At 45.5% G+C, this 17,998-nt stretch overlaps 1 protein-coding gene across 1 annotated transcript in view; it reads right to left on the minus strand.

Annotated features, from left to right (window-relative positions):
* The window catches only part of LOC120518418 (WD repeat-containing protein 47-like), an 88,088-nt gene that overhangs the window by 42,642 nt on the left and 27,448 nt on the right, over window positions 1-17,998 (minus strand). Inside the window, exons 2-3 of the mRNA XM_039741201.1 lie at window positions 15,586-15,763; window positions 7,452-7,535 (exon numbers count right to left, since the gene is read on the minus strand). Coding sequence (XP_039597135.1) covers window positions 7,452-7,535; window positions 15,586-15,743 — 242 coding nt within the window. The 5' untranslated portion in view covers window positions 15,744-15,763. The remainder of the gene's footprint in view (window positions 1-7,451; window positions 7,536-15,585; window positions 15,764-17,998) is intronic.

Raw genomic sequence — 17,998 nt, forward strand, 5'->3', positions numbered from 1 at the left:
TCTGTCTGCACTTCCGGGTAAGGCGAACCCAGTACCCAAAAGGGGCCAGCCGCTCCTTTTGCAGCACCCCCGGCGGTGCCTGCAGAACCGCACAGAGCTGCACAGAACTCCAACCCCCATGAAGCCCTGGGGGAGTCCGAGGCACCGCTGCAATCCAGGGAGGTTGCCATCTAGCATCCAGGGGGCAATACTGGGCTTCCCACCCTTGTCCTCCTGGCAGATGTGGTGAAGGGGCGTCCTGGCCATCTGTTACAATATATATATTTTGTCACACACATGTGCATGGGAGGCAGCTAAAGGGCTTGAATAAGGGCAATTCCGAATCAGACTGGGATGTGGCAGAGTGCACTGACTCTTTTTCTCCCTTTCCTGCTGACCATTCACGGGAGATTCCACCTAGCCATGTTGATGTCACTTCCGGGTCTGAGCCTATGGAAGAAGTCTTTCCAGCTCCGGCCCCTGTGATGTCATGTCCGAGCTCGAGCCTATGGCTGAAGACCCCTATCAGCCCAACCCCTTTGACCTCACTTCCTGTCTTCCCCTTTTAAAAGCTTCCACCTTTCCCCTGTTCCCTCAGTTCTGTTTTGGACTCGGTTTTGTGCACATCAGTGCTGTTATACATTTTGCAAATTTGCAGCCAGGATACCAACATACGGGTGGCTGCCCCAAACCTTTTTATGACTCTTATGTCTGATTTTTGCGACAATATATATACATACTAGCCGAAGCCCACCTTAGCATACAGCGGTGAAAGAATAGGAACGGAAAACGTTGAGAAAGGAATTCAGAAATCAAGAAGAAAGAAATACTTCTTGAAAGACGCAGTTGTAAATAGGTGTTTTGCTGAAGACGACAGATAATGAGTCGAAAGATCTAATCCTAGAAAAAGCCACGTACAACTGGCCGTAGCTAAAGACTGGTTGTTGTAGATTAATGCAAATCTTTGCAAAGTTTTGTCCTTGGAACTTGTTGATAGTCATGGAGAAGGCAAGTCTGAGTGGGAATTGTGTGCGTTCAAATTTAAAAGGGAGATTGGTGTTGGAAGGAAGGAGAGAGATTCTGGGAATGAAGATTGTTTCAGAATTTTGGATAGCGATCAGTTTGCACTCAATAATATTTGTATGTATTTGGGTAACGATGAGTCTTGTTCCGTTGCAAAGACCTTTTGATGGCATAATATTACAGAGGAGCATAACTATGGCTCCCACCTTCAGATGAAGGATATGGGGAGGCATGCCAGTTGGTGTGAGGATGTGTAAAAACTCTTGTGGTTACATTAGTTGATCATTAGGATTGTCACTGACCACTGTATCTACACTCTTGAAGGTCACTTTTTCACCCTGCATAAGATCAAGAACTTTGTTGTTAATATGTAGTGAATCGTCATTTGTGATGCTCAGTATTGCTCTTGCAGCAAGTTCTTGGGGAGTCAGAGTTGAGAAATTAATATCACCATAAAGTTGAGTAACTTGGTCTTGTGGTTGTGGTAAACATTGAGTATAACGAAAATAGCAAGGAGCGAAACCAATGCTAATGGTTGAGAGAGTACCTTCCTGTAGCAGGCTACAGAAAAGTCTCCCAGGCTCACACATGGCCGAAGTAAAAGGTCACGCAGTCTATAGTGCGGTGACGTGACACCAATCGGGTCATGAGAGAGGAGTTGGGAACGCAGTAGTCTGAAGGAGGAATAGGAATCGAGAAAAGTGGTGTGGGGGTATATGGGAGGCCACAGGCAGCGTGGGGAAGGGTTTGGAAGAGGACGAATAGGAATCGAGCGTGCGGGGAGACCGGGTTTGAAGAGGAAGCAGGATGAACCAGAAGAGAAATATATATAAGAGATAAATAGATAGATATATGGATAGATATATAGATATAGATCAATCAAAAGTTTTACAACACCTCAGTTTTTCCACTTTTTCTTTAAATTTAATCAATTAAAATGCAATGAATGACCTAAAATGGTAAAAAGGTCAGCAGTAAACCGATGGGGGTTTAAATATAAAGTTTAAGTTAGCATAAACTTAAAGGAATATCAGAATATTACCAATGGACCTATTTCAGGGAACAACTTATAGTTTAAACCTACAGATGTTCTGTAGCAAATAAAGTAAATGAAGCCTTAAAGCAAAGAATTGGAAGATATTGGCAAGAAAACGGCAATTAACAAATGAAATGAGACAGAACATTATTACCCTTAGAAGTGCAGGCCTTTCATTTAGAGAAAAAAAAATCGAAAGTGGTGTCCTACACAATCCAAAGGCAATTGGAAACAGAAAGAAACTCTGATAGGAAGAGATCTGGCAGACCCAAAGTCACAACCCAATCAAAAGACAACTTTCTCAGGGTAACAGCACAACCGCTTCAAGCACAGCTTTAACAGTAGTCAAAAAAAGCAAGTCTCAGTTTGTACTGTGAAGAGGAGACTTTGTCCAGTCTGCAGTAGTCCACAGCTGGTATTTTAAGGCCCTATTTTGTCCTTTAAGGAATGGCTTTCTTACTGCCACTCGCCCTGTCAAGCCTGCAGCACAAAGTCTCCTTTTCTCAGTACCAAACTGAGAGTTGCTTTTTTCGACCACTGTTAAGCTGTGCTTGAAGCGATTGTGCTGTGAGGCATTTGCTTGCTTGGCTCAATTTACTTCAGTTGCTGCTGAACATTTGTAGGTTGTAACTTATTAGTTGTTCCCTGAAGAAGGCCCATTGGTAATATTCTGATATTTCCATTTTTGTTAGTTTTTGCTAACCTAAACTTTAAATTTAGCTCACTGGCAAGTTATTGCTTGCCATTTTAGGTCATTCATTGCATTTCAACTGATTAAATCTGATGAAAAACTGGAAAAAAGTTATTCTAATACATTTGACTGATAGTATATATGTATTATACGCTGCCCGGCCACTTTATTAGTTACACCTATTCAATAGCTTGCTAATGCAAATACCTAATTAACCAATCCTCCTCCTCGAACCGTCACGTTATCGTGGTAGAGTGGTTTGCGTGTCCCAATGATCCTAGGAGCTATGTTGTCCGGGGCTTTATGCCCCTGGTAGGGCCACCCAAGGCAAACTGGTCCTAGGTGAGGGATGAGACAAAGAGTGGTTCAACAAACCTCCAATGAAGAATAAAAACTTTGGACAACGTTTTCCCTTGCCCGGACGCGGGTCACCGGGGCCCCCCTCTGGAGCCAGGCCTGGAGGTGGGGCTCGATGGCAGGCCTGGTGGCCGGGCCTGCACCCATGGGGCTCGGCCAGGCACAGCCCGAAGAGGTAACGTGGACTCTCCTCTCCATGGGCTCACCACCTATGGGAGGGGCCAAGGAGGTTGGGTGCAGTGTGAGTTGGGTGGTGGCAGGCGGGACCTTGGCGGTCTGATCCTCGGCTACAGAAACTGGCTCTTGGGACGGAATGTCACCTCTCTGAAGGGAAGGAGCCTGAGCTAGTGCGCGAGGTCGAGAGGTTCCGCTAGATATAGTCGGACTCACCTCGACGCACAGCTTGGACTCTGGAACCAATCTCCTTTAGAGGGGCTGGACTCTCTACCACTCTGGAGTTGCCCCCGGTGAGAGGCGCTGAGCAGGTGTGGGCATACTTATTGCCCCCCGACTTGGAGCCTGTGCATTGGGGTTTACCCCGGTGGACAAGAGGGTGGCCTCCCTCCGCCTTCAGGTGGGGGGAAGGGTCCTGACTGTTGTTTGTGCATATGCGCCAACAGCAGTTTGGAGTATCCACCCTTTTGGAGTCTCTGAGGGGTTGCTAGAGGGCATACCTTCTGGGATTCCCTCGTTTTGCTGGGAGACTTCAATGCTCACGTGGGCAATGACAGTGAGACCTGGAAGGGCGTGATTGGGAGGAATGGCCCCCCCGATCTGAACCCGAGCGGTGTTTTGTTATTGGACTTCTGTGCTCGCCACGGATTGTCCATAACGAACACCATGTTCAAGCATAAGGGTGTTCATATGTGCACTTGGCACCAGGACACCCTAGGCCTCAGGTCGATGATCGACTTTGTGGTCGTGTCGCCGGACTTGCGCCATATGTCTTGGACACTCGGGTGAAGAGAGGGGCGGAGCTGTCAACTGATCACCACCTGGTGGTGAGTTGGCTTCGATGGTGGGGAAGATGCCGGTCAGACCTGGTAGGCCCAAACGTGTTGTGAGGGTCTGCTGGGAACGGCTGGCAGAGTCCCCTGTCAGAAGTAGCTTCAACTCCCACCTCCGCAGAACTTCAACCACGCCCCGAGGGAGGTGGGGACATTGAGTCCGAATGGGCCATGTTCCGTGCCTCTATTGTTGAGGCGGCTGACCGGAGCTGTGGCCGCAAGGTGGTCGGTGCCTGTCGTGGCGGGCATATCCCCAACCCGCTGGTGGACACCGCGTGAGGGATGCCGTCAAGCTGAAGAAGGAGTCCTATAGGACTTTTTGTCCTGTGGGTCTCTGGAGGCAGCTGATAGGTACCGCAGGCCAAGCGAACGCGGCGGTTGTTGCTGAGGCAAAACTCGGGCATGGGAGGAGTTTGGAGAGGCCATGGAGAACGACTTTGGACGGCTTCGAGGAGATTCTGGTCCACCGTCCGCGCCTCAGGAGGGGAAGCAGTGCAGTGTCAACACCGTATATGGTGGGGATGGTGCGCTGCTGACCTCACTCGGACGTTGTGGGTCGGTGGGAGGAGTACTTCAAGACCTCCTCAATCCCACTAACATGCCTTCCACGAGGAAGCAGAGCCTGGGGACTCTGAGGTGGGCTCTCCCATCTCTGGGACTGAAGTCACCGAGGTGGTCAAAAACTCCTTGGTGGCAGGGCCCGGGGTGGATGAGATCGCCCGAGTTCCTTAAGGCTCTGGATGTTGTAGGACTGTCTTGGTTGACACGCCTCTGCAACATCGCATGGACATCGGGACAGTGCCTCTGGATTGGCAGACCGGGGTGGTGGTCCCCCTCTTTAAAAAGGGGGACCAGAGGGTGTGTTCCAACTATAGAGGGATCACACTCCTCAGCCTCCCTGGAAAAGTCTATTCGGGGTTCTGGAGAGGAGGGTCCGTCGGATAGTGAACCTCGGATTCAGGAGGAACAGTGTGGTTTTCGCCCTGGTCGCGGAACAGTGGACCAGCTCTTCACCCTTAGCAGAGTCCTGGAGGGTGCATGGGAGTTTGCCCGACCGGTCTACATGTGTTTTGTGGACTTGGAAAAGGCATTCGACCGTCCCTCGGGAATCCTGTGGGGGTGCTCAGTATGGGGTACCGGACCCCTGATAAGAGCTGTTCGGTCTCTGTACAACCGTGTCAGAGCTTGGTCCGCATTGCCGCAGTAAGTCGAGCCCGCTTCCAGTGAGAGTTGGACTCCGCCAGGGCTGCCCTTTGTCACCGATTCTGTTCATAACTTTTATGGACAGAATTTCTAGGCGCAGCCAGGGTGTTGAAGGGGTCCGGTTTGGTGGACTCAGGATTGGGTCACTGCTTTTGCAGATGATGTTGTCCTGTTTGCTTCATCAGGCCGTGATCTTCAGCTCTCTGGATCGGTTCGCAGCTGAGTGTGAAGCGGCTGGGATGAGAATCAGCACCTCCAAATCCGAGAGCATGGTCCTCAGCCGGAAAAGGGTGGAGTGCCCTCTCAGGGTTGGGGGAGAGATCCTGCCCCAAGTGGAGGAGTTCAAGTATCTCGGGGTCTTGTTCACGAGTGAGGGAAGAATGGAGCGTGAGATCGACAGGCGGATCGGGGCAGCATCCGCAGTGATGCGGGCTCTGCATCGGTCTGTCGTGGTGAAAAAGGAGCTGAGCCGTAAGGCAAAGCTCTCAATTTACCAGTCGATCTACGCTCCTACCCTCACCTATGGTCATGAGCTATGGGTAGTGACCGAAAGAACGAGATCGCGAATACAAGCGGCTGAAATGAGTTTCCTCCGCAGGGTGTCTGGGCTTTCCCTTAAAGATAGGGTGTGAAGCTCAGTCATCCGGGAGGTGCTCAGAGTAGAGCCGCTGCTCCTCCGCATTTAGAGTTGTCAGATGAGGTGGCTCGGGCATCTGATCAGGATGCCTCCTGGACGCCTCCCTGGTGAGGTGTTCCGGCACGCCCAACCGGGAGGAGGCCCCGGGAAGACCCAGGACACGCTGGAGGGACTATGTCTCCGGCTGGCCTGGGAACGCCTTTGGGATTCTCCCGAAGAGCTGGAAGAAGTGGCCGGGAGAGGGAAGTCTGGGCCTCTCTGCTTAAGCTGCTGCCCCCGCGACCCGACCTCGGATAAGCAGAAGAGGATGGATGGATGGATGGATAATTAACCAATCACATGACAGCAACTCAATGCATTTAGGCATGTAGACATTATCAGGACAACCTACTGAAGTTCAAACCGGGCATCAGAATGGAAAATAAAGATAATTTAAGAGACTTTGAATGTGGCAGGGTTGTTAGTGCCAGACAGGCTGGGGTTGAGTATTTCAGAAACTGCTGATCTACTGGGATTTTCACACACAACCATCTCTCTAGGGTTTACAGGGAATGGTCCAAAAGGGAAAAATATGCAGTGATTGGCAGTTGGCTGAGCGATAGATGCCTTGATGATGCCAGAGGTCAGAGGAGGATGGCCAGACTGTTTTGAGCTGATAGAAAGGCAACAGTAACTCAAATAACCACTCATTACAACCGAGGTACACAGAAGTGCATCTCTGAATGTGCAACACGTTGGACTTTGAAGTACATGGGCTACAGCAGCAGAAGACAACACCAGGTGCCACTTCTGTCAGCTAAGAACAGGCAACTGAGGTACATTCACACGGGCTCACCAAAATTAGACAACAGAAGATTGGAAAATTGTTGCCTGGTCAGATGAAACTCTATCTGCTGCAACATTTGGATGGTAGGTCAGAACAACAACATAAAAGCATGGATCCATCCTGCCTTGCATCAAGGGTTCATGTTGGTGGTGTAATGGTCTATACATTTCTTGGCACACTTTGCCCCTTAGTACCAATTGAGCATCATTTAAATGCCACAGCCTACCTGAGTATTGTTGCTCATCATGTTTATCCCTTTATGACCGCAGTACACCCATCTCCAGCAGAATAACACACCATGTCACAAAGCTCAGATCATCTCAATCAGGTTTCTTGAACATGACAATGTGTTCTCTCTACTAAAATGGCCTCCACAGTCACCAGACCTCAATCCAATAGAGCACCATTGGGATATGGTGGAACAGGAGATACGCAGCATGGACGTGCAGCTGACAAATCTACAGCAAGTGTGTGATGCTGTTATGTCAGTATGGACCAAAATCCCTGAGCAATGTTTCCAGCACCTTGTTGAATCCATGCCGTGAAGAATTACGGCTGTTCTGAAAGCAAAAGAGGGTCCAACCTGGTAATAGCAAGGTGTACCTAATAAAGTGGCCGATGAGTGTATTTTATATATTATATAAATACATATAGAAAATAAGGCTTTGAATCTTGTAATTAAAGAACATTACCGGTTTGAGTCAAACTTATCAATACACTCCAGGGGCTGGATAAACCGGAGAACCTCATCCCATTCGCCATCAAGAAATAGCTGTCTGCAGGAATAAGAAAGATTTGCCTTAGAAACTTAATTGTCGTAACAAACTTAATTCACAAATACATATTCTAGTACCTAGACTGAACAGGACAAAAATAAGGAAATAAAATACATTCCACAGAACCTGGCCATTGGGCTAGTAACTGTCCAATTAGTTTACAACTTAGAAAAGGAAGGAGTGCAGAGGTACTTAAAAGATCAAACAGTTTGATCAGAGTCATTCATTAGGACAGGATGGCCAATCAAATGTGTGCAAAGTCACATGTCCCGAAACCTCACGTGTGCATTTTAACTTGAATATGGCTCATCTGATGGACCAAAGAAGATGAGGAGAAAAGAAGAGGAAGAAAAGGGCAACATCAAATCAAGAGACATGAGACCAGCTGATTTGGATGTCAAAAAATGTAACTGTGAACAACGCAGATCGTTAAACCAAATGTTGACCAGGACATACTTGATCCTTGATATTTCTGATTTTCAGTAAACTTTCCTAGGACTGTTTATATCCACACTTTGCTATATATTTTATTTTCTATTATATTTTCTTCTATTTGCTATTGTTGTACATTAATAAATGCCACATTGCTTTTATATTTTTTATACTTCGTCTTTTATCTAGAGTGCTTGAAATACTAAATGGGTACCAAGTGTGAGCTTAATTCTGCTCTTATTCCTAGGCTAGTAATATTATTAATATTAATTAACTATTTAAATAAATAATGTAATATAATAATAATTATTATTATTATTATCAAGCCTATTGGGTTCACTTCACAATAGTTAGAACAACTGTGATAAAAGCAAGAACTTAGTTTGGTTAGTAAGTAACATACTATATAACCAAAAGAGTTGTGCTTTTCTGTGTGTCACAATGACACCCGCATGTTTGTTAGAGATGACGATAGTGAATTCCTATATCATGAATCTTATGCAGAATATTACAGAGTGACTGGCAATTGGCATCACTCAAGACTTTGTCTGGATAGAATCGTTATGTGTATGTGTGTGTATACCTCTGTGTCTTCAAGGACAAGAGTAAGTGAACCTAACAAACATTCCCAGCAAGTCTCATAAACTTCACAATAATACAAAATTATAGTTTCCTGTAAGAAAAGGATCCAAAACTTGTGTAGGATGTCAGTACTTGAAGTCTGTGCAAGTTGGAAATACCGTGTACACTGCCTATAGCTGGACATTATTCTTCTGTACAATCATTGAAGAACTGACGAAACAAGGCCCATTTCTGTACCTGAGTTGAACGTAGCAAATGAAATCAAGGCAGTGGTAAGCCTCTGGAGAGGTGGATGAGCATTGACTTAAAATGATGAAGGCAAGAATATTGTAAGGGTATCTTGGGTTCTGTGTCTGGACTGTTCAACTGGGGTATTGATCCTCATTTTTCAAGTTAAGACCAGAGGGTGTGATACAAGTAGTCTTCCTGGGATAACATATGCTGCAGTGCTGGAACAGAGAAGCCACTAAATAATCAAGTCTCATAATTCAGCAGAAACATAAAAAACAAGGATACAGACTCAGAGCACAGATAATACAGCCAATCACTCCATGAATGAATGAATGAAGAGATAATATAGCCAATCACTCCATGAATGAATGAATGAATGAATCAATCAATCGATTGATCGATCGCTTAATCAATCAATCAAAACACATGATGAAAGCACTGCATTTGCTGAAAGCAGTGGGCACAAAAGACCCCCAAAGGTGCCTTTTAGCAAACAGTGGTGGAATGAGACTGCAGCTAAAAGTGCTCCAAAAGAGCACCTCCTGGAGAAGAAGGAGGGGATTTTTCATGATGGCATCTAATTTTACCACCATCCTCTTTTCCAAAACAGCTCCTAGTGTGTCCATGGTTACACAGGCTTGATCCCAATTTCGATCCTGCCAGCACAGACCTTCAGGGTAGGCTGCACCATGGATAAAAGACATCAGAGTATGAACACCATAGTGCGGACTAAACACAATTGCTTTTGCTATAATCAACTGGGACATCTGGCCCGGAAGTGTCGCCTCCCACCTGCACAAACTATGGCTATCGGTCTGGCCCAGGTATGTGGCTTGCAAGTTTCCCCCAACATGTTAAAAGAGGACAATTTTAGGGTCTCTATTATGCTAGCTGGACAGGAATTCTTGGCACTTGCTCCGGTAGATCCATTGTAAGACCACAGAAAAAGTAAACATCTGCTTCCGTCCATGGGGACGTTAAAACATACAAGACAATATTACTCTCTCCGAAATATACTGCTCAAAAGAATTAAAGGAACACTTTTTAATCAGAGTATAGCATAAAGTCAATGAAACTTATGGGATATTAATCTGGTCAGTTAAGCAGCAGAGGGGGTTGTTAATCAGTTTCAGCTGCTGTGGTGTTAATGAAATTAACGACAGATGCACTAGAGGGGCAACAATGAGATGACCCCCAAAACAGGAATGGTTTAACAGGTGGAGGCCACTGACATTTTTCCCTCCTCATCTTTTCTGACTGTTTCTTCACTAGTTTTGCATTTGGCTACAGTCAGTGTCACTACTGGTAGCATGAGGTGATACCTGGACCCTACAGAGGTTGCACAGGTAGTCCAACTTCTCCAGGATGGCACATCAATACGTGTCATTGCCAGAAGGTTTGCTGTGTCTCCCTGCACAGTCTCAAGGGCATGGAGGAGATTCTAGGAGACAAGCAGTTACTCTAGGAGAGCTGGAGAGGGCCATAGAAGGTCCATAACCCATCAGCAGGACCAGTATCTGCTCCATTGGGCAAGGAGGAACAGGATGAGCACTGCCAGAGCCTTACAAAATGACCTCCAGCAGGCCACTGGTGTGAATGTCTTTGACCAAACAACCAGAAAGACTTCATGAGGGTGACCCAAGGGCCCCATGTCCTCTAATGGGCCCTGAGCTCACTGCCCAGCAGCATGCAGCTCGATTGGCATTCGCCATAGAATACCAGAATTGGCAGATGCACCACTGGTGCCCTGTGCTTTTACAGATGAGAGCAGGTTCACCCTGAGCACGTGACAGAAGTGAAAGGGTCTGGAGAAGCCATGGAGAACATTATGCTGCCTGTAACATCATTCAGCATGAGCAGTTTGGTGGTGGGTTAATGATTGTCTGGGGAGGCATATCCATGGAGGGTCACACAGACCACTACAGGCTTGACAAAGGCACCTTGGCTGCCATTAGGTATCAGGATGAAATCCTTGGACTCATTGTCAGACCCTATGCTGGTACAGTGGCTCCTGGTGCACGACAATTCCTAGCCTCATGTGGTGAGAGTATGCAGGCAGTTCCTGGAGGATGAAGGAATTGATACCATTGACTGGCCACCACACTTTCCTGACCTAAATCCAATAGAACACCTCTGGGACATTATGTTTTGGTCCATCCAATGCCACCAGGTTGCACCTCAGACTGTCCAGGAGCTCAGTGATGCCCTGGTCCAGATCTGGGAGGAGATCCCCCACAACACCATCTGTCATCTCATTAGAAGCATGCACCGATGTTGTCAGGCATGTATACAAGAACACAGGGGCCATACAAAGTGCTGCGTACAATTTTGAGTTGCTGCAATTAAATATTGGCAAAATGGACTAGCCTGCCACATAATTTTTTCACTCTGATTTTTGGGGCGTCTTTGAATTCAGGGCTCTGTAGGTTGATCATTTTCATTTCCATCAAGCGATGTGGCATCCTTTCGTTCCTAACACATTACCCAGTCTATATCAGTATAGATATCCAGGAGGATTTCTTTTTCCCATTGAGATCTGATGTGTTTTCAAAGTGTTCCTTTAATTTTTTTGAGCAGTTTATAAAGGGAAGAACTTTAAGGTTCAGACTATCATATCAGACATCTCACCCTAGCCACTCGTAATAGGAAAAAGGAATGCCCTCTTCCCACGGGTCTTGGCCATCTGCACAGTGCCTACCCCCATGGTGGAAAGAGGAATTTGCATTAAGACAAGCCCACATCACAAATGACTCTTACTATCAGGAGAGAGAGGACCCACATTTTAAAACACCACATTTTTTGTTTAAGGATGGTTTTCTGTATTGGGTGATTTCTGATTGCATGGGTGATGGATGTATCAAGCAGTTGGTATTATCAAGTGAGCATAACCACTGATCACAGTCACATTTTGGGGAGTCACCTCGGTGCGGAAAAGACAAGGGAATGCATTTCGAAAAACTTTTATTGGGTGAATATGGGCTGGGATGTAGAGCAATTTTTTAAGGCCTGTCCTGACTGTGAAATAGTTTCTACTCACAGACCCGCCAGAGCACCCCTTGTACCAATGCCTATTTTAGATGTGCCCTTTGAGAGGGTGGGATTAGATATTGTTGGCCCGCTTCCCAGGTGTAAAAGTGGCGTTCAGCATATGCTTATGTTAATTGATTATGCCACAAGATACCCAGAAGTAGCAGTGCTGCCACGGGCGGACACCTGAACTACTGCAAAAGCACTTTCGGATATGTTCACACATATTGATATCTCTCGCAAGATTCTCACTAATCAGGGCACACCCTTTCTGTTTCGCATCATGAAGCAGCTATGCCAAAGTTTCGGAATTAAGCAGTTACACTTCATGGTTTATCATCTGCAGGTGAATGGCCTGACTGAACGATTTAATAAAACCCTGAAAGAGATGATTCGGCAGGTAGCCCATGACAATCCAACTTCCTTGGATACAGTTGTACCTTTCCTCCAGTTTGCTGTCCTGGAAGCCTTGCAAGTGTCCATTGGGATGAGCCCTTTTGACTTTTATTTGGCAGGCAACCACGCAGGATGTTGGACATTTTTCTGGAAGAATGGACGGGGACTCACGAGATAACCCCTTGGGGGAGGTTTGTCGGCCGAGTTGTTGTGCTGCAAGAGCAGATTGCCAGATTGTCTTCTATTGCGGTGGAACATCAGCAGCACGAGCAGGAGGCACAAAAACGTAATTATGACAAGATGAGTAAACTCTGAGTTTAAGAAGGGGGATCATGTGCTGGTGTTGATCCTGTCCAATCCACCTAATGGCAAGGGCCCACAGTGATAGAAGAGCGTACGTCTCCACTGAATTATAAAGTCAGAATTCGCGGGTGGTGGAAACCTGTACAGATTTTGCATATTAATCTTTTAAAGGAGTGCATGACCGTCACAAATTCCTGGTCACGGCTGCAGTGGACCCCAAGACAGAGGTCGCTATTGGGGATGATTTAACTGACATCCAGAATGCGAAATTTGCTATTGCTGATCAAGGGGAACTCAGACATCTTTTACTGAAGAGGTATATATACAGGCTCAACTTATGAGCTTCACTTCTAGAAAGAACACATTCCCAGTAGCAAGCGCCCCCAGTTGGACACAAAGATCGTTCAACTGTTGCTAAAGGGAGGGGAAATACAAACATTTACAGAACAGAATGTTTGAGCTTTCATTATGAGTAGTTTCATTGCATTAACATGCCATTCCAGAAAAATGTTATCCCAAGAAATAATCACCCCGTGTCTGTGTGGGTTTCCTCCGGGCGCTCCGGTTTCCTCCCACAATCCGAAGACATGCAGGTTAGGTGGATTGGCGATTCTAAATTGGCCCTAGTGTGTGCTTGGTGTGTGGGTGTGTTTGTGTGTATCCTGTGGTGGGTTGGCACCCTGCCCAGGATTGGTTCCTGCCTTGTGCCCTGTGTTGGCTGGGATTGGCTCCAGCAGACCCCCGTGACCCTGTATTCGGATTCAGCGGGTTGGAAAATGGATGGATGGAAGAAATAATCATGATGTTTTATGAACAGGGCGGCACGGTGGCACAGTGGTAATGCTGCTGCCTCACAGTTAGGAGACCTGGGTTCGCTTCTTGGGTCCTTCCTGCGTGGAGTTTGCATGTTCTCCCCGTGTCTGCGTGGGTTTCCTCTCACAATCCAAAGACATGCAGGTTAGGTGGACTGGCGATTATAAATTGGCCCTGGTGTGTTTGTGTGTGTCCTGCGGTGGGTTGGCACCCTGCCCAGGGTTTGGTTCCTGCCTTGTGCCCTGTGCTGGCTGGGATTGGCTCCAGCAGACCCCTGTGATCGGATTCAGCGGGTTAGAAAATGGATGGATGGGTTTTATGAACAGCAATTGTCCTGTTCTTACCAGAGTTATTAACCAAAAATGTTTAAACTCCTCTTGAGAAAATAAGCCTGTAATTATTGGCAAGGTCCAAGTAGGGAAACTGATCTGTTCAAGTCTGTACTCGTGAAAAGATAAATTAAAAGTGCTAACTCAATTTCTTTAGTTTATTTCCCAGTATATTTCTCACTGATTGTGGAAAAAGGTGAATGAGACTTGAACTGAGGTCTTCATATCACTTGACTTCACAGAAATGCCATAAATACCATGCTAACTTACAGTTATAGGACAGTAACGGATACCAACAAATGCACTGCTAGGAGTATGAAGGAAACAGGGTCTGTGGCGACCACTCATTTCTATCTAGCCGACAGATTCTCTCAGTTCATTATTCTCTAGGCCTCACAACTATGAACTTGAATTAAGCAAATTTGAGAATGCTATTATTATAGATTGTTAATAGACGGAAACCTCAACTGAAAAAGATTTAAATTTTACTGCCACCGGGAGGCTTTGATTCACAAAGAATATGATCAAGCTCCAAGAAATCGGCATTAACATGGCCCTTTAGTTGGATTTGGGTATATGATGTGCAAGATGTATACCTGTTTCCTTTTTTTGGAATAGTTAAATTGGTATAAACATAGCATAAAAAGGAGCCACCAGCAGCAGTGTGTACTGGATGGTTTTGAGCTGTTAATGGAGGATCACAAGGAGTAGTGAGACACCAAGAGAAGAAAAGGTGACAAGAGTCCTGACCAGGTCATTCTGCAGGTACAGCGCTTGTATGAAATATTTCAAGCTATAAACAGAGCAGTCACACTGAAGTGCTACACCTAACCTTCACCTTCAATGGACGTCTTGTATAGGTCTACAAATACTGTGGTTTTAGCAATTTTTAAAAAACATCTTTGTCTTTTTTATTTAGTTTTACTGTCAGGTAATCAGCCAGTCTGTCTTTTTTTTTTTTTTTTAACGTCACGCCACCCCATCATAAGACTTCATCAACAAAATTAGGGTACAAATTCAAAAACAAGATAAAATGCAGTATATTACAGTTTGGAATGAAATTCCTCACCTACAGTACAACAATCACGCCACCCCATCATAAGACTTCATCAACAAAATTAGGGTACAAATTCAAAAACAAGATAAAATGCAGTATATTACAGTTTGGAATGAAATTCCTCACCTACAGTACAACAAGTCCACATTTTATATTTCTTATTTTGTTAGGAAACATATTTTTCATGATAACTTTTGACAAGCAAGGAATGCATCTCTCCACATACAGTAAATTAATGTCTATAAGGCAAAAGGTTGAGACATCATTTAAAGAAAATTCCATTTAGTGACACTCTGTCCATACACTATTCCAATCCAGAGACTGTTTATGTAAGCAGCATTGGCTGCTGGGCAATGAACAGCTCTGAGAAGAGTGTCAGTTCACACTCACACACTCACACAACACACTCTAATCCATACTGGCATATTTTTGGGTTATGGGAAGTACACAGGGCCAGAGAGAACTGATCTCCGGCCATTGAAACTGTGCAGCCATCATGCTGCCGGAGACCAATTTATTGATACTGATTAATAGCCAAAGTTGCCAATGAAATAATACAAGGAAAACATGTTCCCAGACAAAATAAAAATCATGCAAATCATGCAAAGCACAACAGTAATACATGTTTAAATTTAAAAATACAGTATGTGACACTTCAGATTTTTTTAACAGAAGTTCAAGAGGTACAGAAATACAAATCATATTTTTTGTAAATAAGATTGCTCATCAATAGCAGGCAATTTAGGATTCATTTATTTCGTTTTCCAGCTACTAATCTCAAAGTGTTCCTTAAAAATGCAAATCAAAATTGAAGTAGTAAATAAACTATACTACTGAGCTGATAAATTACAATACTAAGTCCTGAAAATAAGTCACCTACCTCAAGAAAAGTACATCATCAGAATACAAGCCATTGATGACGCCAGTCTCTTTCTCCAGGGCAAGCATACTGTTATGAAGCCTTCTTAAGTTGAGAAAGTCCAGAATCAGCTTGATAATGTCCTCCTCTTTAATGTTTAACATTTCTTCTGCTGTCATGGTGTCAGCTGTAAAGCAAACTGTGAAAGGACATAAAGGCACAAGTGACATCCAACTGCTTTGAATGAATTTGTGAGCTGTAAGTTATGTTAGGTGAAGAAAAGCCATACCTTAGACCTGCCCTCATCTTAAAATACTGGTGCTTTTAGCACAGAATCAATATGACATATTCTTGCTGACACCCTTTCTTGACTTGGAGGTTCCAACCACTCCTCCATGCAAGACTACAAGTGTCATTGTTTCCTTCAGCTCACCATCCTATCACACCTGCACATCAGCTGTCTTCCCATGCCTTCTTGCACACACCTTGCAGAGGCAGCATGTTTTTGGAGATTAATTCTACCCTGCCATTAAATCAATTAGTTTTGTATATTTTGTGTAAAATATTATGCACATTGCAGACTTAATTACAAGTCCAACGGTGATGAAGTTTTTTGAGTGACACATTATACAGAATATTCTAGATAGTCATGATCATCCCTATATATATAGAAATTAATATAAATTAAGGGAACACTTACTCGTCACAGTCAAACACCAACTCAGTGAAGCTTCAGGGATATCAATCTGTCCAGTTAGTTAAGAAGCACAAGCGATTGTGACTCAACTTCACCTGCTTTGGTGCAAATGAAAGTGACAACAAGTGCACTGGAAAAGCAACAGCAAGACGCCCCCGAGAAAGGGAATGGTCCTGCAGGCAGTGGTCGCAGATAATTGCTCTCTCCTTAGCCTTCCTTTCTGTTTCTTCTCTAGTTTTGCATTTTGTTAGTGTCCTTGTCACTACTGGTAGCATGAGGCGGTACCTGCAGCCGATTCAGGTTGCACAGGTAGTCCAGCTTCTCCAGGATGGCACATCAAAACATGGCATCTGTGGATGCTAGGGGGCACTGTTGCTCCGTAAAACCCAACAGACAGACGTCCAAGACACACATGTAAAAACACTAAGAATTTTTTAATATTTTCTTCAAATACAGTGCACAAAGCACACCACACTCCACAATTCTCTAATAATAATCATAATAATCACAATAATCCTCCACTCCCAGCAGCTTCGTCACCTAACCTCCCAACTCTGGCTCTCTTTGCTGGAACTCGAACAGTCCTTTAAATAGTCCTTGACCCGGAAGTGCTTCTGTCCTTCTATCCATGTGATTTAATAGCAATTCCAGGTCAGATAAAGACTCTTTATTTTTCTTTAGCCTTCAAGAAGCCGGAAGTACTGCGGGCTTCCGTCCTCATAACTCTGAAGTACTTCCGGGTTGTAGTAACAGTAGGAGTCCCCAGGTTCTTTGTGAGCTCCCCCTGGTGGAACCCATGGCACCCAACAGGGATGAGGAAACAGAGTCCATGTCCCAGGATGCCCTGAGGGAATCTGGGGAACTGTTGACGTCCCCAGGCAGTGCCCTGAAAAGGCTGCCTTCCTCCATTCTTCTCTTTCAGGGACGTCCTGGCCGGATTGAACCGCTAGCTCTCCATCACACATTGTAAGAACGTTTGCTGTTTCTCCCATCACAGTCTCAAGAACATGAAGGAGATACCAGGAAATGGGCTTTTATACAGGGAGAGCTGAACAGGGCTGTAGATGGGCATCAAACCAGCAGCAGGTCCAGTATCTGCTCCTTTGTGCAAAGAGGAATGGGGGAGCACTGCCAGAGCCCTACAAAATGAACTCCAGCTGGCTACTGGTGACAGAGAATACCACAATTGACAGCTCTCCCATTGGCACCCCGTTCTCTTCACAGACAAGAGCTGGTTCACACTGAGCACATGTGACAAATGTGAAAGAATCTGGAGATGCCCTGGTGAACATTATGCAGCCTGCGACATCATCCAGCATGACCGGTTTTGTGGTGGGTCAGTTATTATGCAGCCAGCAACATCATCCAGTCAGTAATGGTCTGGGGAGGCATAACAGACCTCCATGTGCTAGGCAACTGTACCATGACTGATGTTAGGTACCGGAATGAAAAGCTCAGAGCTATTATCAAACCTTACGCTGGTGCAGGACAATGCCCGGCCTCATGTGGCCAGAGTGAGTAGGCAGTTCCTGGATGATGAAGGCACTGATGCCATTGACTGGCCTGCACATTCCTCAGACCTGAATCCAATTAAGAACCATTAGGTGCCAAGTAGTGCCACAGACTGTCCAGGAGCTCACTGATGCCTTGACCCAGGTCTGGGAGGAGATTCCCCAGGACACCATCCACTGTCTCATTAGAGACGTAGTTGGGAGTGCATACATACACGTGGGAGGC

Source organism: Polypterus senegalus, chromosome 18 (assembly GCF_016835505.1).
Source record: "Polypterus senegalus isolate Bchr_013 chromosome 18, ASM1683550v1, whole genome shotgun sequence".
In the NCBI taxonomy this organism is placed as follows: Eukaryota; Metazoa; Chordata; class Cladistia; order Polypteriformes; family Polypteridae; genus Polypterus; species Polypterus senegalus.